The sequence below is a fragment of the Molossus molossus genome, unplaced genomic scaffold (genome assembly GCF_014108415.1).
Source record: "Molossus molossus isolate mMolMol1 unplaced genomic scaffold, mMolMol1.p scaffold_m16_p_1, whole genome shotgun sequence".
NCBI classification, from domain to species: Eukaryota; Metazoa; Chordata; class Mammalia; order Chiroptera; family Molossidae; genus Molossus; species Molossus molossus.
In genome coordinates this window covers 80,992,324-81,015,554 of record NW_023425344.1, presented here as the reverse complement: position 1 = coordinate 81,015,554, position 23,231 = coordinate 80,992,324, and the positions used below count along the sequence as shown (strand labels likewise).

General features: G+C 38.2%; 1 protein-coding gene across 1 annotated transcript in view; it reads left to right on the top strand.

Annotated features, from left to right (window-relative positions):
- The first annotated feature begins 10,740 nt into the window (after positions 1-10,740).
- LOC118637493 (sodium/hydrogen exchanger 9B2) overlaps positions 10,741-23,231 on the top strand; it is a 36,663-nt gene continuing 24,172 nt past the window's right edge. Inside the window, exons 1-5 of the mRNA XM_036272988.1 lie at positions 10,741-10,830; positions 11,798-11,969; positions 17,221-17,391; positions 21,076-21,218; positions 22,061-22,188. Coding sequence (XP_036128881.1) covers positions 10,741-10,830; positions 11,798-11,969; positions 17,221-17,391; positions 21,076-21,218; positions 22,061-22,188 — 704 coding nt within the window. The remainder of the gene's footprint in view (positions 10,831-11,797; positions 11,970-17,220; positions 17,392-21,075; positions 21,219-22,060; positions 22,189-23,231) is intronic.

Genomic DNA, 23,231 nt, shown 5'->3' with positions numbered 1-23,231 from the left:
TGTTGTTGGTTGGCTGGGTTTCTCTTTTGTTTTTGTTTTCGTTCTGAGATCAACCAGAGGGTGATGCTACTGTGGGTTAGGTTAGCAACCTGAGACGCCAAGAACCATCAGCTCCTACCGACTGGAGAATAGAACCACCTGCTCGGAGCTCTCGCTGAGTCTGTCTGGCTTCTTTCAATTACTAGGCATCATCTTGTTATCTCACCCCAGACTCTGGTGAGATTTGTGGCCCTAAAGATTAACAGCAGAAAGGCACCATGTCAAGTCTCCCATAAAAAATAAAAAAAAATTGACAGCACTCGGAGAGACCTTTCTTAGGCTGGTCAACCTCTGTTTTCACGGCAAGACCAAAACCCCTTTTCCTCATGCCTCTGTAATGAGGCCCCACCTGACGTTATTCCTGCTACACAGTACCCATTCTAGTACTGTGTGAAATTCTGGCTTACTGTTTCTCTCAAAGTCAAGAGTGAAACATTTCAATTTAGCAAATACCTGTGTGTCTTCTCTGGGCCAAGCAGGCATGGGGACAGCAGATACAAATAGGAATCAAATACAGTTTCTGCCTTTCAGTAGTTCAAAACCCAGAGGATCAGCATATGCCTAACAAGTTATTAGGTAGTGTGATTCATGCTATACCAATGATGGGAGCAAAGTGACTTATTCACATAATATATTTTCTAGCCTATTAAGAACTTTAGAATTATACCCCTATTGACTAAGATTTTGCCCTTTTTTTTATTTTAATTTTTTAGGATTTCCATCGAAGGTATTATAGAATAAGTGGGGGTTGGGGGGAGTCAGTAATGTCTGAGCTCTGGGGCCTGCAGTAAAAGTTGCTGTGCTGGATGTGGAAGTTTGGCACTAAATCCATTCCTACCTACTTCTAGTTGTGCCTTCTTGTACAGGATGTAGCGGTTCCTTTATAAGTTGAAGAAGGGAATGAACACAGAACACAAGACACCCACAGATTGGACATGGCTGCAGCCCTGAGTGCTTGCAGCAGTTTATTTTTAAAGGCAAAAGTTTGGCAACCTGCCCTGCTTACTTAGCAGTTTTATTGGATTTTGTTCCTTAGTCTTTCCTTGAACCCTTTACCTGAATAACATAGTCCCTTGTCTGTTCACGTACTGTTCTTAGTAAGAATGTTCCCGGGAAGGTCAGTGTGTGCAACTGCTCCTTCAGGCTCCCCCTGTTTGCAGCGTAGGAGCTCCTGAGCTCGTTTGCAGAGCTTCAGGCATGACCGTGGGAACACAACAAGGTTCAGCCGTTTGCAGCTGCCCTTACTTGTCTTTAGTACGTGGGTCTCACTTTCGTGATCCTCAGAACTCCTTCACAGGAGAAACGGGAAAGCTGAAAGCATTTCCCACACTCCCTCCCACTAGAGATCTGGATGTAAATTAGGGTCAGGCAAATAGATGACTTGCCCGAGATTTGAAGGCAGGGGTGAGGCAGGGGTGAGGCAGAGGCCATCTCCCTGCTATTTTTGGCTGTTTTCTGTTGGCAAGGAAGGTCCAGGTGATGCCAGTGTCCAGGCTACAGAACTGTGGGTGTTAGCAAGGACTCATAGCACCCGTGACGGTCAGACTCAGCACTGTTGTGTTGAATCACCAGCTGTGTAGCTATCAAGAGGCAGTTGAGGGATGTGGTGAACATGTTATGTGCTCCCTGTCCAAGCAGCTTCCAGATCCCAGCTTCTCAGGGCCACAGCTACAAGTGGTGTTCTTGAACATCACAGTCCCTGTGGGACCTCCTAATTATGCTAAAAAGTACACCCTCCAGTTGTTCAGTTATTAACATTCTAGAAGTCACTCCTAGAGGCCAAGCCTAGACCCTATACTTCTAGCCCTTTCGACAGTTCACTTAATTCCCTGTATAAAATCTCTGTCTTAAAATACCTGGAGTGGTTTGGATTTTCTGCTCTCCCTGACTCTGATGAATATGTTTGCTGTGTAGCCTCTAAGAGTCACCTACACCTAATCTCTTCAGTTTGCTTAGATGAGAAATGAAACCATGAGGTCAGACCCAGAGGCGGACAGTGACTTCAGTGCCTTTAGTCCAGCTGTGCCTTCTCTGATGGCCATAGAATCCATGTTTGAGTTTGGCTCTGAAGGCATTTGAGTGTGTTACCTATAGGCGAGATCATCTCTGAAGTCTCTTGCCCTACAAGTATAATGTAAAACATTTCTTTGTTTAAAACATTTACAGAATACGTCCTATCACAAGGGATTGTTGAATATCTGGCTCATGACCAATTATTTACTAGTCCTACTGATAATTGGTAAACCACTGACTCTTTGGTCGGCACACAGACACCAATGATAAAACAGATTTTTCCTCTGTGAAAAAGTGTTTACATCTGTTTTACATGAAGGCTGGGAGCATCATATAAGGGAAATGGGCTGCCTCTGTATGCAGCCCTAATGAGGGTATGTTCTCAGTATTTGTAGTCATGTGTCATACATGTTAAGGAAAGCACGCTCATGATAAGTTCTGAAGAGTTTTTAACAGTCTTATAAAGTTATTACATATATCTTGTCAATATAATAAAAGCTCTTTGCCTTTTTAGAAATCCATTCTTTTATTTATTTGTCTGTGGTTCATATGAGGGACTAGAAGGTTTGAATTTACCAGTGCCCCTTCTCTGTGCTCTTCAGTACAGTGCACGCACTCTCGACGGGAATTCTTATAAAAGGATGATAAAGCACTAAGGGACTGCTTGGAGACTCTAATATGCACCTAGTACTGCTTTCAGATTTTCTGTGACATAGGCATTGTCACCATTTCACAGATGAAGAAGCGTAACCAGACTGCTTAACTTGCCCAAGATGGCCCAAGTAGGAGGCAGTGCTGCAGGATCTGCCTTCAGAGTTTTCATGTCCATTTTCCTCTGACCACTCCACATCTTGAACAGGGTGCTCTAATTAATATAGCCATGCGTAGAATTCCCTATATGCACTTTTCTTTCCACCTTCATCCTTTAGTCATGTGGTTCCTCTGTCTTGATTTTATTTATAAGACTAAGGATTCTTTCAAGGCTTTATTCTGTGATCACTTGACCCCAACCAAGCAAGGCAGTACCTCCTCTCCTCTGTTTAACTCTACGCCTACACTTCTCACATCATAATCACATTACCTAAAGGTAACGCTAGCTGCTATAACAGGTGAACTCCAAAATCTCAGTAACAATGCAGTGGGAGCTTGTCTCTCCCTCAGGTAAAGCTGTGTCTCACTGATGTAATGGTGTTCAGCTAGTGGCCTTCTATTCAGTGATGCAGGAACCTAAACTCTTTGTACACTAGGGCTTTGCCATCCCCAAAGACCTTGGAGTCCTTAGTTTCCAGGCTGTAGTAGGGAAAGAGGGTATGTGAAGGATTGCATGAGCTGTTTCTTACAAGTGAGGAATGCAAGTAGTATACATTACTTCCATGTCCCATTGGCCAGACCTGCCACACTGACCTGCAAGGGAGGCTGGAAAAAGTCGACTATGTGCCCAGGCAGCAGAGGAATCTAGTTTGGTGAAGACCTGTCAGTCTCTGTCAACCTCTTAAAGAAGAGAGACTCAGTCATCTTTATATCTCTTGTGCCTTACACATCATAGAAACCCAGTAAAAGTCCGATGAACTTCACGAATTGTGAAGGGGTCAGGTTGCTATCTCATGTGCCTAAAATGGAAAGTTACCACACTTCATTATGGTTGCTTAAGGAATGAGCTATTATTCTCTGACTAGATTACAGCCTGTTCACTTTTGAATTCCAGCACAAGGGCTAGATAGAACTTGGCAAGAGCTTAATGGATGTTTGTTGAATAAATGAGTCCTCAGAAAAAAAAGAGGGACAGAGTTTACATGGAGTTAGGAAGTACTAATTGAGAAAGTGACATTTGAATTTGATCTTGAATGACTAGTAGAATTTTACTGAGCAGAGAAAGCAAAAAATGAAACTGCAGGCAAGGACGGTAGGTATTTCTGTTGTTGTTTTGTTTCTTACTTGAGTAGAGATTTATAAAACAATCAAATGCTTGTAAGCTCAACTATTTTTTTTTCATTCAGTATTCAGATATTACAACTGAACTTCAAGAGTTGTGGAGAGAAACTATATAACCTTACAATCTATATAATCACTGTTGACGAAAAGAATGACACTGAAACCCTTGGCACTAAAATGTTATTTTCTAGACATCTTTGAGAATTGTTCTGATTGTTCTTCAAAAGCAGTGTTCTGATTGTTCATCTTCTATGAAGATTTTGCTCCATGTCAAAAAGCTAGGGAGATTGGGTAAGCCAAAGATTCCTCGTCATTACTCATCATAGCTTCGGGGAGTTGGCTCTGCATCCAAATCACCTGTTGTATTGGTTAAGCGGCTTTTGGCAGCAAGTAACAGGATGTTTGGCCAAAATTACCTTTAGAAATACAAGTTTATTTTTCTCATACAACAAGATGTCTGAAAGCAAGTGGATCCAGGGTTTGTTCAGTAGCCCAAGATATCAGGGTCTAGGTTGCTTTCTATGAACTCATTTTGACTTTTTCTTCATTAGTAAATGATGGCTTCTAGAGTTCCAAGAAACACAGTCCTCACCCACAGCTCTACCCCCCTACACGCACACATACACACACACAAACACAAGGGCTTTTAAAGGCAAAAAGAGGAGAGAATTTTCATATTCCCCTTGCCTTTTTTCTTCATCCTCACCCAAGGATATGTTGATTGATTTTAGAGAAAGAGTAAGGTATAGAGAGAGAGAGAGAGAGAGAGAGAGAATAACGTTGATGCGAGAGAGAAATATCAACTGATTGCCTCTTGTGCACATCCCGATGGAATCAAACCCACAACCCAGATATGTGCCCTGACTGGGAATTGAATCCGCAACCTTTTGGTGTATGGGACAACGTAGTGGCATTTAAGCAGTAAATCTTGTCTGCTACACTTGGGAAGATTCAATCTCTGGAGATTTTGATTTTAGTAAGTAAAAAAAAATAATATTTTAAACCTACAATTAAATACATTTGCTCTTCATGGGGAGAGAGATTAGAAAGGAGAGAAGCCGGTATTGAGTCCTTTCTTCCATAGAGATGACATTCTTTTGTTTATATCTCAATACATAGTGCTTTACTGTGTGATGATTCAACTGAACTACTATATCAATTAAACCAATAGAATAGCAGTTTTCCTTTGATAACTTGGTCTCATGTGGTTGTCACACCTAACACTTTCAAATAAGGTAGTTCTTGTTTGGGGAATTGTTCTTAGTCATTTCAGTAATTTTATTGTCAAGGAAGTTTTAAGCCCTAATCTTTGCTTGATCTGAATTCCTCACTGCTAGGTAGGGTTCCATGTGGGAAATCAACATTAGATTAGAGCTGATGAGCAGAGAACAGAAACCGGAATGTTTCTAAATGTTCTGCATAGAAATACTGTATGAGACTGAGAACCTACACGTTCAATGCATAAATGGATGAATACCTAAGGTAGGAGATTTCTGTTATTATAGTTGTTATAGAACACTCCATGATCACATGCATAGATGCTCCTTCCAATGCACAAATCCAGCATATAGAGGACTCCAGCAATCTGTGTGAATTCTCAATAAGACCACCCCATTGAATGTCAACCTGTCCATGTCACAGACAGAAAATAATAGGAAGAACTCGTTTCGATCCTCGCGGTGGTCTTTTAGCAGGAATTCAGTTGATAGCAGTAAGCATATTTTACTTGACCAAGAGCCTTGGACATTTGCCAATAAATAGCTCTTTTATTATATTTCCTCTGGAATGTTACAGAAAGCGCTTTTAAGCATTTAGATCACTAAGGCAACCTGAACACGTGAAGGCTGATTTAACAAACATCTCTCTGTCCGTGAACACATATTTACAGAAGTGGTTTTCACAGTGGGCTTCGCTTGCGGGAGAAACAGCGGTGAGTGGACAGGGCTCCTGCACCTCCACCTTTATCTGCCCCATTTCTTGGATTTCAGGATAAGATTTTATTGGATAAAATATTTTTGGCTTAAAAAATATTTGAAAACTACTACTGAAGAAAGGGTCTAGGCAGTTCCCCTTCTTCTTTGAAAACCACAAAAATAAAAAAATGACCTTACATTGTGGCATTGGGGTCAAGTTACCTAAAATCCAGTTACCAGATCCTGTCTAGAAAACGTTACTCAGGAAAGCTGTATCATTTTCTATTCTCTAAAGCTTTAAGAATTTCATAATTCTTTTTAATGTATTTTAAATTATGTAACAAAATCTTCTCATAAAAAATTCTAACACAGAAATATAGAGACTAAAAATGAGAATAAAGAGAATAAAAACATTGCTAACTGCATTTCCCTCTCCAAAGGCAATTACCCGTAACAGACTTTCTTTCTATGTATGTACATACATATATATACACAGAACTGCTCGTGTTATTGATGTGTGATTCCTGATTTGTAGTTTTCTCTCAAGTTTGGAGGAAAGACTCAGGAAACTGTTCCTTTGAGGTCCACAGCGCCATCGGTTTGGTGGCATAAGTCCCGAATAGTGGAAAACAAAGTTCAAATGAAACCAGTTTCTAAGTGTGTAGAGTCCTGTAGGAAATTCTGTATACTGGAAATGCTAACGAGAAGCATAAGTAGTTAACAGTCTTTGCATAAGTTTTTCTAGAAAACTCTTGACCTATTCACCTACAAGTAAGTATGCAGTCACAGTAATCCTAACAGCTGCGCCCTATGGCCTAAGTCAAACCTCATTCATTTGTTGAAATCTACATTTGAGTCACAGAATTTTGATTAAATTCATGTTATTTACTGAATTTATGAAATCTATACAATTTACCATGTGGCACAGGATAAATTTTGCTAATATGGTTTACAAGTTATATATCATTATGAATAATGCAATATATATCGGTTAAGAAGCCCCCCCAAAAAACACACACACACACACACACACAAACTTTGTGTTTATCTAAACTATACCTTGCCTTCTCAGTTTTCAGTATAATTTTCAGTATAAATAATCTCTCATAGCATCTCATTTTAACTGAATATTTTTTTAAAGCACCTTAATTCTTCGACTCTGAAGCATATTTAAGTGGCAAGTTGTCACTTAGCTAGTTATTCAGAATATTTAAACAATATTTGTCATGAGAATAGAATAAAAGTTCTATTTCTATTCATTCTGTTACCAATGTTGTACAACCTAAATGGGTTAGATAATTTTTTGTTTATAATAAACTCTATAACACTCATAACAATGGGAAAGAGTAAAGCTACAATAATACAAAGTAGAAAATAAAAATATTTATGTTTGCCTATAGAATGTGTTTTCAAACTTCTTGTGGAATGTGTTTTCAAACTTGCAACTAACTGTGTATATATGAGTGGGATTTTAAACAAAATATTACAGCAAAAACGATAAAAATGTAATGCAGTGATTTTGTAGAAATGACATGATGTCAAGGATTGAGATTATTTAAAACCATCTCATTCCACAAATTTGTATACAGGTGTACTTTGAGGCTCAGCTCATAATGGCTGTGTTAGTTGAAAAAAGTTACTTAGCTTTTTGAGGCTTTACTTTTCTCATTTGAATATTAAAAGAGATTAGCCTAGGTAATTTCTGAAGACCTTTTCTTTTTTTTATTAATTAATTAATTAATTTTTGTTACAGATGTTTCTCCTTTTCCCCCCACTGATTCTCCCCTCTCTCCCCGCTCTGTCCCCAGCTTTGTTGTCCATGTCCATTGTTCATGCACACATGCATATAAGTTCTTCTGAAGACCTTTTCAACTTTTGTTATTCTATTAAACTATGATTCTTAAGTACTTGGAAATCATATATTTCTTTACTTTTTTAAAAAATCCTTGCCCGAGGAAATGTTTTATTGATTTTTAGAGAGAGAGGAAGGGAGGAACATAGAGAGAGAAAGAGGGACAAACATTGATTGGTTGCCTCCCGTACATGCCCTGACCAGAGATGGAACCTGCAACCTTTTGGTGCATGGGACAACATTCCAACCAACTGATCTACCCAGCCAGGGCCATATTTTCCCACTTTTTAATTTTGTCATCTCAGACACCCACATGTCAGATTGATTCTTTCCCCCACCATGGTTTTATTAAAATATAATAGACATATAGCATTGTATTAGTTTAAGGTGCACACATAATAATTTGACATATGTATATATCATGAAATTGCACAAAAGTTTAGTTAGCATCTATCATCTCACATAGTTACAGGTTTTTTTTTTCTTGTGGTGAGAACTTTTAAGTCCAACCAATTCTTAACAGATCTCTTGAACCTTCCCCGGGACCAAGGATTTTAAAATATTTCCATGAACACAATGAAAAAATAATTAATGTCCATTAACAACAGTATTTCATTTAAATCAACATTGTTGAAAAACAAATGATTTCACTTAAATTACTTTTCTGGAGAATTGGCACCTATTTTATTGCATACCAAAATTTTAAAATTTATTTTAACATTCTCTTGATAGAAAATCTCTATATATTTTAATGCCTTTTAAAACAAAATATTTCCGTATCTTTTTTTTTCTGTGTGTTTTCTAGAAGATGTAAAATCACCTTTCTAAACATGCTACTATACAGGCTATCCTTCAGGGCCGGTTCAGGTATGAAGGTTCTTACTAAGGATTCATTAGGTGGCAAGTGACAGAACCTAACTCAAGCTGGTAAGGAAGTTACTAGCTCACCTCACTGAACCGGAGATGCTTCCAGCTGGATCAACAATGTGGTTATTCATTTGGAATTTTCTCTTTCTCCCTTTTCATATGAAGAATCTGCTTTGTTCCGTGGTCCTTTTGTTCTTCTGGAGGCTTTCCTTGTACTTCCCAAGGATTACCAACAGCAGGTCTGCAGTTTAGCGACCCCAACAGAAAGAAAGCTCTTTTCCAGTGCTTCTAGTAAATTCTTGAAAGCTGACTCTCCCTGGTGAGGTATGGGCCACATGCTCATGGCTGAAACAATCAATGTGGTTGGAGGGGCGCTCCCTCATTGGCCAGCCTGTCCTCATCCTTGGAGCATTGGTGGAGCATGGGTTTTGGGGATGTCGGAATGACAGTCTCACATGAACCACACGGATGGGGAACAGAGGAGATGGGGATTTCACAAAAGAAAATGAGTGAGCTGTTACCAAAAAAGGGGCAGGTGGGAAATGCTTATCAGGCCAAAACTTCAAATATCCCGTATGGAAAAGATATTTACCCCCACATTTTGTAGTCTTTGATTGCTATCTTTTCGGTCTCTTTCTATCAGCTGTCACTTATAGTTTGCCTCTATCACAACCTCCTCCTATATTTTAATTTGCAACATCTTATGTTCCAAAGGTCTGGAAACCAGGTGGGTAAAGTCATTAGGATTGTTTTCAAAATACGAGTTATTGGGCTCAGAAGATGAGGCCTCAAGCGATTCTCTTGAGTACAAACTTTTTACTTTTTATTGGACTTCCTGACATTTCTTATGACCCTTCAAAAGTCATTTTTGCATATTTTCTGGGTTGTTTTTTCTTTTCTTGCCAAAAGTGCCTTTTTAATAGAGGATATACTATTGTAATTTTAAGACCCAATGACTATGAACAGTAAATGTCATGAACATGGTTACTTTAAGTAAAAGTTACATTTTTGTGATTTTCCTAAATTTTAAGTGGTTTTCTGAAGTGAGACTGGTGGTGTAAGTGTTCTTTTGAAAATGGAAACATAACAGAAAATAAACAGCTGACCAATTAGTTGTAATTTATTTTCCTGTACTTATTAATATACGTGTATTTTATTTTACCTTTCTCCCTGTAACACCTCTCTGATCTCAAACAGTACTGGAATAAAAAATAAAAAATAAACAGTCTGATCCTCCAGAGCCTGGCCTTGTTGTTTGGGAATCAAAGTCCCCCACAGGGACTTGCACTTATATCTCATTACAGAGAACTCTGACACATGGCCACGTCCTGCTGCTGAGTAGATACGAATTGGAGTACTTGGCTCTCAGCCTATAATAGCATAGGCAGCCCAGGGAGAAGGGATTGAAGTGGGTATTTATGGAAGTCTGCCTTACAGGTTTTTTGTTATTTTGGGAAGTTTATTTTTTCTGGCATACTGCAAATGTATAGAGAACAAAGAATATGTTTTGTGTCTTTGAATTGCCCACACTAATGAGCAAGTGACTGCATATGCACTTACTACAGTGTCTAAGACATTGTGGCTACTGAAATCAATGTTTTTGAATGATAGAGCTTTACTTTAGAAATAACCAGGCAAGAATTAGTGACTCTAGTGTCTCTGAAAATAATGGAATCCAGAGATTTCACTCTGGTGACTCATTTCCTCTTATGACTATGAAGAATTGCCTGGAGCTTTACTGGTTCGTTGAGTTGGCCCATTGGAGAAGACAATTTAATGGTAGTCTTACTTGGAATATTTGAAGTATAAGTCACAAAAACAGGGTTGGAAAGAAGTCATATAAAAGTATGATGGTCAACAAGGTCTTTTTCAAGAGAGGTAAAAGGCAGATAATAATTAGGGTAAGCATTATAATCATTAGCAACTGAAAACTAAGACTAGTCTAATTTAAAATATTTTAGCCATTCAGAGTTTTAAGGGAAAAAATAAGCACAATTCATTCATTTAAATTGCTGTTTAATTTATTTGTTTAAATCTCAGATTGCTGTTCTATATCTATCCTGTTTCTCCTTCAAACAGATCTTGTTTGTCATCCCTCTATCATCATATTCTTAATTATAAATCATGAGGGGTGAAGATAAAATAATTGAACATCAAGATTTAGAACAATCCACAGCAGTGAATGACACAGTCTCTGCATATCAAGGAACGCAGGTAAATCTGTTACCAAATGAAGTACATCCAACCGTTTCCTTAAGGAAAGGACTATATATTTCCAAATCTATGACGGGATTGTTTTCTCTTTATTCTGTATCACCCAGTTAACAATTCTCCCTATTCTCAGTCCCCAAACTCATACAGTCCAGGGTGTAGCAGCCAGCTTTCCCAGATAGTCACTGGCAGCTGGCCTAACATGAGGCTAGAAAAATAAAGAGTCTGTGAAATGCTTTGTGTTCCTAGCCTAGCCCTTTGTGTATGTGTGTGGGTTTTCTTTGTTTTTTTGTTTTTTGTTTTTTTATTGCTTAAATTCAGGCAGATGAATAAATGTCAATTGATTTTCACCACAGATAGTTATCTTTTTCTGAATCACTTTTATTTATTTACCAACTATTACGTTGAATCATATCTTTTTGTTTGTTTTAAATCCTCACCTGAGGATATGTTTTAATGATTTTTTTTTTAAGAAAGAAGAAGGGAGAGAGAAAGAGAGAAAAACATCATGCAAAAGAGAAACATTAATCAGTTGGCTCCCATACTGGCCCTGATCAGGATCGAACCTGCAGCCTAGGTATGTGCCCTGACTGGGAATCGAACCCTCAACCTTTTGATGTATAGGACAATGTTCCAACCAACTGAACCACCCGGCCAGGGCTTGAATCATATCTTACATAGGCTAATTTTTAAACACAGTATTGTAAAACCTAATGAAATTTTATGTGACTCAAGTATTTATAATGATACAAATAGGGACTCAATGGTAAATACACCCAACACAATTCTTGTTCCAAGTATTAGCTGATTAGCTAATAATAAAGCCATGCATTTACCAGTAAGTGTTAGTCTTGATTCTAGTAATAGTAATTTGATTTATGATTTATGATTTGATGGCTCAGTAACTAAAAAAAAATGCATAGCAAATATACAATTTTAAGGACTTTTAAAATAAATTCTTTAAACACAGGAGGAAACAGTTATGAACCAAAAAGGTTTAGATGGAAATGAACCAACAGAAGTTTTGAATGGCAGTGAAGAAAAGCTACAAGAAACACCAACTGAACCAAATCATTTGCAAAGACTAAAGCAGACATTCGCTTGCCCTCCACATGGCTTACTGGATAGAATAATAACAAATGGTATGTAAATGGTAAGAATGAGTTCAGAAACAGAGGGTAAACGACGAAATTGTTATATAATGGGAGGCTCTAAAATAATATGGCTTAAAGAACCAAAAGAAGTTTACTTCTCTCTCACATAAAAACTGCTAGGTGAACAATTTGCAAAGGTAAGTTGCTCTGCTCCACAGGGTCATTCAGGGGCCCAGGCTGAAGAGCTCCACCATATTTGACACCAGGCCTTCAAGACCGCCGTGGTCATCACCACTCTAAATGACAGGAAGAGGAAAAGAGCAGGAATCAAGGACCTTTTTCTTACCTGAGTTATTTCACAGGATTATGTTAGGACTCCAATGAGAAAAGTGATTGAGAAATTGCTTGTAAACAGAAAAATACTCCATAAATGTTGATTATTACTGTTAGTTAATGCAGCTAATGCTTGAACAAACCACAGCTCACTGTATACTTCCAGATGAATCACATCATTTTATAAGTAAGGAACTTGGTTTGCAATTCAACTTATTCCAATAAAGCTGTTATTACTTAAAATATTTGGGGGGGTTTTCTTTAGGTATTTATCTCAGCATGGTTTTGAATATTGTTAGGGTTGAGATATATTTGTCTTTTAAGAATGCATTTGGGTTTTGGAGGCAGCCAAATATTATTCTGATACCAATATGTTGAATAAATGGATGTTCAAATTGAGTGATGCTGTTTTTGTTTTGTTTTGTGTTTTTATCCTCACCCGAGGACATTTTCCCATTTTTCTTCTGATAGAGTGGGAGGGAGAGAGAGGAAGAGAAAGAGAGAGAAAAACTTCGACGTGAAAGGGACACATTGAGAGGCTGCCTCCCACACAACCCCAACCAGAGCCAGGGACAAACTGCAACCGAGGTACGTGCCCTTAGCGGGTACCGAACCTGGGTATCTCTGTACCGCAGGCCGACGCTCCAACCGCTGAGCCAAACCGGCCAGGGCAAGTGATGCTTTTTTTTTTTTGTTCAAAAAGGAAATGCATGTATTTGTGTGTAGGTGTGTGCATATTGTGTATATTGGAGGATGTGTAATATAGTAGGAAAAAGGAGAAGGGGTTTAAAAATTGACTATAAAAACAAATTTAAAGACAATTTCACAAATCGTGTTAAGGAATGCCAGCATCATCGAAATTAATATATTGCCTCCCAAAGTAAATATGTCGAAAAGTATAACATATTTGATCTAGAAGTTATGTTTATTGAAAGATCAGACTCCCTTCTTTATAGTTGTATTTCATTTTGGAGCTCTGAAAGACATTTTTACCATTCTCAAGTACGGCAGTGGACGCCAAGTATAATACATTGTACTTTAGACCCTAGATATGTTTTCAATGAAAGTAGGTATGTTTCTCAACTAGCATGAGAACAAAAAGATCTCAAACGTCACTTGGAACAAAGAGAAAACCACGTTCCAAAATATACAGTAGTTGATATGGCTACAGATAACTTAATACCTTTTCTAAATTATTTTTTTAAACTTGTGCCATCCAAATTATGACACATTTCTAGTTAAAACATTTATAGTAAAACAGATACAGATTGACACAAGGAAAGGGTATACATGAATGATGTAATTTTGAGACTCACTGTTTTAAAATTATGTAATCATTGTCCATAAAGGTGCCAGAGAAATGTGACTCAATATATAAACACCTCTTCACTTGTTTTCCTATACTTCTGTTCCTGAAAGTACAAGATTGTTGTTGTTTTTCTATACGACCTCCTGTGTCTATTCAGTATATACAGTATAAGTATTCTTCTTAAGAAGTAAATGTTACATGTGAATACAAAAATTTTCAAAATCACAAATGAGAAGTAAATTCACTGAATTAAATGTGATTTAGGGAAACCTTATAAATGTACATTTGCTGGTATTTAGAACTGCACTTTGAATATGGGAAAGGAACATTCGAGGTATAAAAAAGTGGTCTTAATATATAATATATAATTTAGGTTACCAATGTATATTTATTGACCAAGTATATTGCCAACATATACTTATTAACACAGTAATTATTTGTTCCTATCAATAAGTGGATAACCAGATCACATATATGAGATATTAAAGTTCCATTGAAGTGGAACCCTCCTTGTTCTAGCTGGCTGATTTAGTATAAATTCGGGTTTATGCTGTGATAAAGTAAAATTTAGTAGCTGGCAATTCCTGCTTCCCCATTATACCTCCAATACTGCAGTTATATTAGTTATATAACAACATAAGCCTAGCAAATCTGGAACAATTCTGTGAGGGTTTAAAAAATGGAATGTTGACCCTGGCCAGTTTGGCTCAGCGGTTGGAGCATCCACCTGCGGTCCGGAGAGACCCGGGTTCGGTTCCCGCTAAGGGCATGTACCTCGGTTGCCGTTTGTCCCCGGCCCTGGTTGGTCGTGCGGGTGGCAGCCACTCGATGTGTCCCTTTCACATCGATGTTTCCCTCTCTCTCTCTTCCTCTTTCTCCCTCCCACTCTATCTGTACAAAAAAATGGAAAAATGTCCTCGGGTGAGGATAAATAAATAAATAAATAAATAAATAATGGAATGTTGAATTCAATCTCTAGCAATATGGTAGATAAGATTCAGTGAATAGTCTTTTCACTTATACCAGTGAAAACATCTGAAAAAAATATTTTGTCTTTTTAAATGTACCTTTTTTCTGTCAAGAAAATAGGAAATCATCAGACACCAAAACAAAGTATAAGTAAGAGAGAGAAATAAACACTCAATCTGGCCTTTACCCTGGAGGTTTCTACAAAACACCTGTGAATTTGAGATTTATTTTGAGAACTATGAGAGTATAGGAGGCTACACTAGAGTCTGCCCAGGTTGAAAGAAGTGTAATGGGGGGGAAGTCGTTCCCTTCACACAAGCACAGTTGGAACCCAGTGTGATGGTGACTTTGAGGTAAACCTGCCCTGCTAATGGGCCCTGCACTAAACCTATCTTTCTTAACTGTGGTGCTGGATGGGGGGGGGGGGGGGGTGGAGTCTCCACTAAAAATGTGTAACTTCATGCTGATTTGTGCTCACTGAAGAAAATCAAGCTAAAATATGTCTAAAAGGGGTCCTGGACTATAAACTTCTGAGTACACAGTAGAAGCGAATTCCGATCCTATCTGCAAAAACTCATGTTCAATCTAAGGTTCCAATCCTCAAAGATAAAGTTCCCAGGAAGAAATTAGTATTGCAAAAACAACAACGAAAAATCACAACATGCACAAGGAAAAAGATTTCAAAAATTTGCATTATCTGAAAATAGAATATAAAATATTTTTTATATCTGTACAGAAGTTGAGATGATAGCAAATATGAGTACAGAATATGTAATTATTTTAAAAATGAACCAAGATACTTTAATAAAAGCCAAATTGAATTTTTAGAAATGAAAGATATAGGACAATAATTGAAATGGAAAACTTAGTAGCTAGATTAGGCAGCAGAGTAATAAAAAGAGAATTGGTAAACTAGCAAATAAGTCTGAAGAGATTATCTAGAGTGTAATACACACAGACAAAAATAGATAATATAGAAACTAGGGCTAGTAACATGGAGAAAGGAGTGTGACTCTCTAAACATAGTTCTAGAAGAAGAGACTAGAAAGAATGGTGAAGAGAAAATATTTGCAGACATGAAGACTGAGAATTTTCCAGAATTGATGAAAAACAAAAACTAAATGAACCAAAAGGAAGCCATACCTAAATTTAACATACTTAAAAACAGCCAAAAAAAATTTCCTAAAAGAGCTGAAATTAAACTAAAATAAAAACGAGCAACACAGAAAACCAACGAATAATATTTTCCAGGAACTGAAAGAAACTCTCAACCTAAGATTGTATACCCAGAAAAAACATCTTTAAAATATGAGAATAAAGATAATTCCAGTCAAAACAGAATCAACTACCAACAGGTCCTAATGAGAAATGTAGCATACTTTGTTGCAAAGTGTTTTGTACCACTTAGCTTATTTGCAATAGTAAATAGGGAATTGTGTCAGTATAATATGCAATTTGCACTTTTGTACATAATTTTTCCTGACACATTAATACTTTGCATCATCAAGCAATAGAATTGAATGCAAAGTGAATTGGAAACAAAACAAAAAAAAATCAGGTATATGCTTTCTTACAATTAAAGATTAAAGCCTTACTAATATAAGGACCTTTTCAAAGCTGAAATATCTGTGGAAGTGCCTCTTTTTCAGGCAGTTGGTTTCTGGTTTAGGGACTTCAGAGACCATTAACTTTCCACAATGTTAAGCTACCTAATGAAACCATATGTCAATGAAGAAGCTGGCAGTACAGATGAAGAATCTGCCAACACTTTTTGCTCAGTTAATATAACCAAACATTAAAACAACATTTGACTGATGGAGAAGACTACAGTCTGGATCCGATTTTGATGGAACTCCTCTCTATTTAAAGCAAAGCCCTCAAGATTCTATACCTTGAAATAGGAAGTGTGGTTCCAGGTTTTAAGTCCGCAAAGAAGAGACTGAAGGTGGGAGATACACATGTTGGTGGAGATTTAACTGAATTGGTACTTTTCTTAGGGTAGTTATTGTTTTTGTTAGTGCTTTGGTCACAAGTTTTGAGTTTTGAGTGGTCGTCCCAACTCTGTTTTCCCACGAGCCTTTCTATTTTCAGTGTACAGTTTTGTAGAACACAAGGTTTTCAAACAGGGAAACATAGTTCACATTCCCAGAAATGCCTCTCTACTCAAGGGAATATTTCAGGCAACAAGATAGTTATCTCAGGTGAAAGGTGCGCGATGCCATAATGAATGACAGTTTAAAAAAGGTAATTACATGGGTCATTCTAAACAAACACTGACAATAATAATGTTTACTTCAAGGTAGAACTAAAATTCTGAGTGTGATTGCTGAAGTATTCTCATGTTCCTATGAAGAGGATAAAGATAGTGATTGTTTCTCTCTTTAATATTAACTAGTGAGCTATTTATGGTAAAATTATAAAGATAAGAAAATGGTTTAAAAAATTCAAGATAGTAGTTCCTTCTGGCAGTGTGAAAGGAAATGGAGATGGGATAAGGAGAGATGCACAAAGCCATTGGTAACATTCTATTTCTTAAGATGTTGGCACATCAGCGATGCTCTTAAAATGTATACATGGTTATAAGTATTAGTATATGTATTCAATGTTTATTTTCATTTTTTTAAAATTATATTAAAACCTGCATATAACAACTTATTGATAGAAACTAGTTTTCCTGGTTTATTTCAGTTACCATGGTTGTTCTGCTGTGGGCAGTAGTTTGGTCAATTACCGGCAGCGAATGTCTTCCAGGAGGAAACCTTTTTGGAATTATAATCCTTTTCTATTGTGCCATCATTGGAGGTAAACTTTTTGGGCTTATTAAGTTACCCACATTGCCTCCACTGCCTCCTCTTCTCGGTAAGTGCTAAACAATTCTTGTCTTCTTCAGAATAAATCATGTCTTAAGAATAACAGTTTGGAGACCTTTGGGAAATAAAGAACTAATTTATTTCCTGTATTTTCTGTGCTGGAGCTAAAAACTGAGAGTTAAATGTTGAGGAGTTTTGTGAGCCAGTTGTGAAAAACAGTGATTTCAAAAATTAAATTATAAATAGTTAAATAACTTGCATTAAAAACAAGAGTAATAAGTACTTAAAACTGATCATAAATCTGATCCTAAGTATTTTACTACATTTCCCCTCATCTCTACTGTTGAGATTATGGAAACACGATATAATCGTGTGACACTGCCCATTTCTCCCCAGCTCCACATCCAGCAACACCATGGTCATAGCTAACACAGGTCAGGATGGAAGTATTTATAATACAGAAATCAGTAAATGCTACAAATGTAAGTCATTCACATCGTTGACAAACAAGTGAGATTCCAACATATATTTCCATTTTTTCATCTTATTCATTAACATTAACATTAACAAAAATATCAGCCAACCTTTATGGTGACACTATCAGTGATGTGAGTGACTACTTGCTAAATTTTTTCAATAAGGATTTGCTTCAAAATAACTTGGGTGTATTTGAAATAAAATTGGCCATTTGTTGATAATTTTTACATATTTAAAATTTATTCCATAATACAAATTAAGGGAAAAAAGAAGGTGTTCTTTCCTCCACAACCAAGGGAGAGGCTCCTGTGCCCTTAGAGCGAGAAGGGACACCTGCCGAATCACAATCAGGTGGCCACACCAATCCAGACCACTGGCAAAGGAAACACGGTCCCAGGGAAACTGTCTTCACATTCACTTGGAGAATATAAAGTGCTCCCTCTTTCCCCGCTAAAACTCCTAAGAAACTCTTAACACATTTTTGAGTTCTTGTAAGATTATTATTCCTTTTTATTTCAGGTAGTTATATGCTATCATCAATCTAGGACTAATTTAGATTCACATTTTAAGTTTCATTAAGAAACTATTGACATATTAATAAAATGTAAGGTTAGTGCAGTGTTTTTGGCTGGTAATTCAGCAATATCTACAAAAATGATTTACACACCTGTACCCTAGAGCCTAAAATTTTCACCGCTACGAATTGTCCTGTGGATATACTTGCACATACCTACAAATATATAAGCTCCGTACGAACGGGGACCGTGTTGGTTTAGCTCATTTCTGCATTGCCAGGGTATCGTAGGGATCTGGCAGGTAGTAGGCACTTAATAAATACTTGAGGTATGAACTGATCCATGAACTGGTCCAAAAAGTATGGTATTTCCAAGCAGTGGGATACTATTATTATAATCATTAAAAAGAATAAGGCAGCCCTGGCCAGTTTGGCTCAGCGGTTAGAGCATCGGCCTGTGGTCCGGAGAGACCCGGGTTCGGTTCCCGCTAAGGGCACGTACTTCGGTTGCAGTTTGTCCCCAGCCCTGGTTGGTCGTGCGGGTGGCAGCCACTCGATGTGTCCCTTCACGTCGATGTTTCTCTCTCTCTCTCCCTTCCTCTCTCTCCCTCCCACTCTATCTGTACAAAAAATGGAAAAATATCCTCGGGTGAGGATAAAAAAAAATAAAAAAATAAAAAAAAAAAAGAATAAGGCAAATATAGATGTGATTCATTGGGAAGATGTTCAGAATATATGGTTAAGTGGGGAAAAAACAAATTGAACAACAGAAGATAAATGTGCTCCCATCTGTGTCCAACACGAAGTGCACATGCGCACACACACACAATCACACAGGCGTGCTTAAGGAGGTAAAGAAACGTTCTGGACCGGCACAGAAAACTCTTCGCAGAGGAAACCTTTGGGGAATGAAGATAGAAAGTTATAGGTGGGGTTGGGCATATACTTGTTACTTTTCCCTTGTCTGTAATGGTTTAGTTTACCATGAGTATATATTATTATTGTTATTATTATTATTTATTTTAAATAATTTTTTCTTCATTGATGTTAGAGAGAGAGAGAGAGAGAGGAAGGAAGGAAGGAAGGAAAGAAGGAAGGAAGGAAGGAAGGAAGGAAGGAAGGAAGGAAGGAAGGGAGGGAGGGAGGGAGGGAGGGAGATAGAAACATCAATGAGAGAGAACATCGATTGGCCACCTCCTGCATGCCCCCACTGGGGACTGGGCCTGTGCCCTGACTGGGGATCAAACCGAGGACCTCTTGGTGCATGCATGGGTCGATGCTCAACCACTGAGCCATACCAGCTGGGCTTTATCATTATTCTTTTCAAAGGGGCTATTATAGGCTAGATCATTCTTGCAAAACTTCTAGAAAGAACATGACTGCAGAATTCAGAACTTTGAGATCTCCTTCTAGATTACATGGCAGTGATGCGGGAGCTCGGGAGTGGTGCTTTCCTGCCTGGAGGTGTCTGGAGCAAGCCACAGAAAGCTATGCTTGTAATTCGCCTCTGTTCTCATAGCTTACACCCAGGACACCTCAACCTTAGCAAACGTGTTAGTCATTAACGAGTGGTGCTTATAAGAACACAGTGGGAACTGGGCGCTGCTGGAGAAGAACGGAGAGCGGCAGACTGTCTGCCGGAGAACATTTCCCTTGGTGTGGACGTGACAGCCACAAGGGCAGACTTCTCTCACAACACCTCGGCTTCCTCAGTCACACTCAGCTACTTGCAGGTCCCAGAACGTGTCACACTCTCTTCATACCTTGGAAGAAACTTCTGTCTTCCATAAACTTCTCAACTCCCCCAACCTGGCCTTCCCCCCACCTCCCCTTCTCTGGACCCCTGTAACTCACCCTCCTGTCTCAGCTTATACTTATGCTTCCATAACATTGAGACTGTCCGTTTGTCTTGATCCCCTACAGGCTGAAAGCTTGTTGAGGTGCAATACCGAGTCTTTGTTCATTATTATCTCAAATACCTCCTACGGTGTCTCAAACACTGAAGGCAGTGGTATGTGTGGAGTGACCTAATGAAAGGAGGCACCAGCTGACATGCTAGAGCAATGTCCAATTCATCATAACTCACTTCTAAGCCTTTGCAAAGCAGGTTATGTGTTTTTTATTAAATTATCTGGTTTGAAGGTAAAATAGAACCTGTATAGGTATTTATTGATATTTCAGGTAATCTGACATAGCAAATAATTTCAGGAGCTATTTGCTACTCACACACAAAGAAATAACTGAATTGGGCATTTATTCTTTTTTATTTTATTTTTTCCATTCCCATTTATCCCCTCTATGCCCTCTTCCACCTCCCTGCTTCCAATCATCACATCATTGTCCATGTCCATGAGTTCTCTCTTTTTTCTTTTGGTGCAATCCCTCCACCGCCCTCAGCACTCCCCACCAGAGCTGTCTGCCTGCTCACTGTGCATTTTATTGAAACATTGTGTATTTAGAATTTGATCACACTTTCCAATACTGCATCCTATTTCTTTCCGTTTCAGTTATCTGAATAAGTATTCTAATCTATCATTTTTATCTGCGTATTAAAACCTTTTCTCAGCTCCTTTATTTTATTATTTTATTTTAAACTAAAGTTGATGTGATTTTATCTAAGGGCTAAGCATAAAGGAAGTGGTTGCTGGGATTACAGAGTAGTCTCTTTCCCATCTAAAGTACCGAAAAGTATTTTCAGTATTTGAAAACTATCTAAAGAGTTGTTTGACTTCTCCATTCCAGGAATGCTGCTTGCTGGGTTTCTCCTAAGAAATGTTCCTGTCATCAGTGATAATGTGCAGATCAAGCACAAGTGGTCTTCTTCTTTGAGAAGCATAGCCCTGTCTATAATATTGGTTCGTGCTGGCCTTGGGCTTGATTCGAAGGTACCCAAGTTGTACATTTCTACCTATGGACTAGGAACTGTGTTCCTCCAATGCTGCAAGTATTCAGAACCACTGTGCTTCAGGACATGAGCACTTTGCATGGCCTTCTCAAGAAGACAGTGTAATTTATTTCATGTAGGACTATCTCCAGAAGATGTCCCCATACTCTTGGAGAAAGGTGGAATTACTGTCTGTTTGGGGAGAGCACCAAGAATAAAGTGCCCCCCTTTTCTCTGACAGAGAGTTTGGGCCATAGTTATAGTGATCATGACAGAGACATATTTTTTATGCACAAAGCCCTATACAGATGGGGTGGTCAGGGATAACTATACTGGCTTAGGTAACCGTCTGGTATATACAATGTGTCTCAAATCTACTTTTCTAAAATGTTTTTATTCATGTATGTTTTTGCATGCAGGAATGGAGATTCTTGGGGATGAAGGTCTTAACCTAGGTTCATTCAGAGGCCACAAATTATGCATAAAGCTAACACTCAGAAGGTGTAGAGGTTATGAGCAGCCCTGCCTGGGTTCGAACCTAGCTCCACCACTCACCAGTGTCATGATGTTGGGCAAATGACTTTAGCTTGTGCCTTTTCAGATGAGGACATGTAAAAAAAATGGTGGTAATAATGTTACCTATATCAAAGGGTTGCTCTGAGGACTAAGTAGACTATCTCTAAAACACTTAGAACACAGAAATGTTTAGGAAAGAAAACTCATTACCTGGAAAATTTATGATGATCCAGACATGGTCTAAATACTGAAAAAAAAGCATGTAATGTCATTTTTCTCTGCGTGTCTTTAGAGGATTTTTTTAGTGTGTCTATTTTTATATTTCAGGCTCTGAAGAAGCTGAAGGGAGTTTGTGTGCGATTGTCCATGGGTCCTTGTCTGGTGGAGGCATGCACGTCTGCTGTTCTTGCCCGCTTCCTACTGGGTTTACCATGGCAATGGGCATTTATACTGGGGTAATAATTTTTCCTTATGTGAAAATATGCATGGACATTTAGGACTTTCTCAGATTTTATACAAAAGAATGCATAATAGCATTTCCTTAAGGACATCAGAAAATGCAATATGGATATTTCAGCATAGTATAACTATCACTATTCCAACATGTAAATATTATAACTTCAAAATATAGTGTACATCTCTGTAGGTGCTAACTTTTAGGGTGGTTATAGTAATTTATGCTATTGAGGAAGTAATAGACTTTTACCTACACCTGATTCCATGCTGGCGAGGGAGCTGCTGGGTCTCACCTCAGAGCTGCACAAAGGATAGTGAGTACACAACAGTGATCAACACCCGACACAGTTCTCCTCCTTCTCCACCAGACTGCTGTGATTAGGGGTTCTGCTGTCTCTCCCTCCCACTGTCAGTCCTTATTTCCAATGGCTGAGGGCCGGGAGAGAAAAATAAATATAAATTGCTCAGTAAAAATTTAGTGCTAGTAAGTAGGCGAGAAGTTACTTATTACCTGTCATGGTTAAGACTCTGGAGCTGCGTTGCCTGGACTCAGCTCCCGGCTCTGTGACTTTCCAGTGTGTCATCTTTGGCAATTTACCTCATCTCTCTGTGCCTCAATGTCCTTATTTGCAAAACAAACAGAATGATCCTGGCTACCTCATTGGGTTGTTGTGAGGATTAAATTATTTAATATATGTAAACTGCTTAAAATGGTGTTTGACACAAAATGCTTCTGCTGTGACCACTGCTGCTATTCTTAGTGTCACTGTCACTGTCATTATGGCCTTCCCCTTCCTGATCTGTTGTCTTATTTTACATACCAAGCCCTGAGACATGAAGGCCTAGCATCACCGGATTCCAATCCAAAAATTCATGGCCATGTTTTTTAAACCTCATGCCACAAATGTGTGTTTTTTTTTTTTTTTCAAGGCACATTCCTGGAGCCTAACCCCATTAGGTCTTCCAGACCACCCATAAATATATATATATTTTTAGGTACCAAAGTGCTCGCAGGGCAGGTTGTTCATGGCCACGCTTTGTA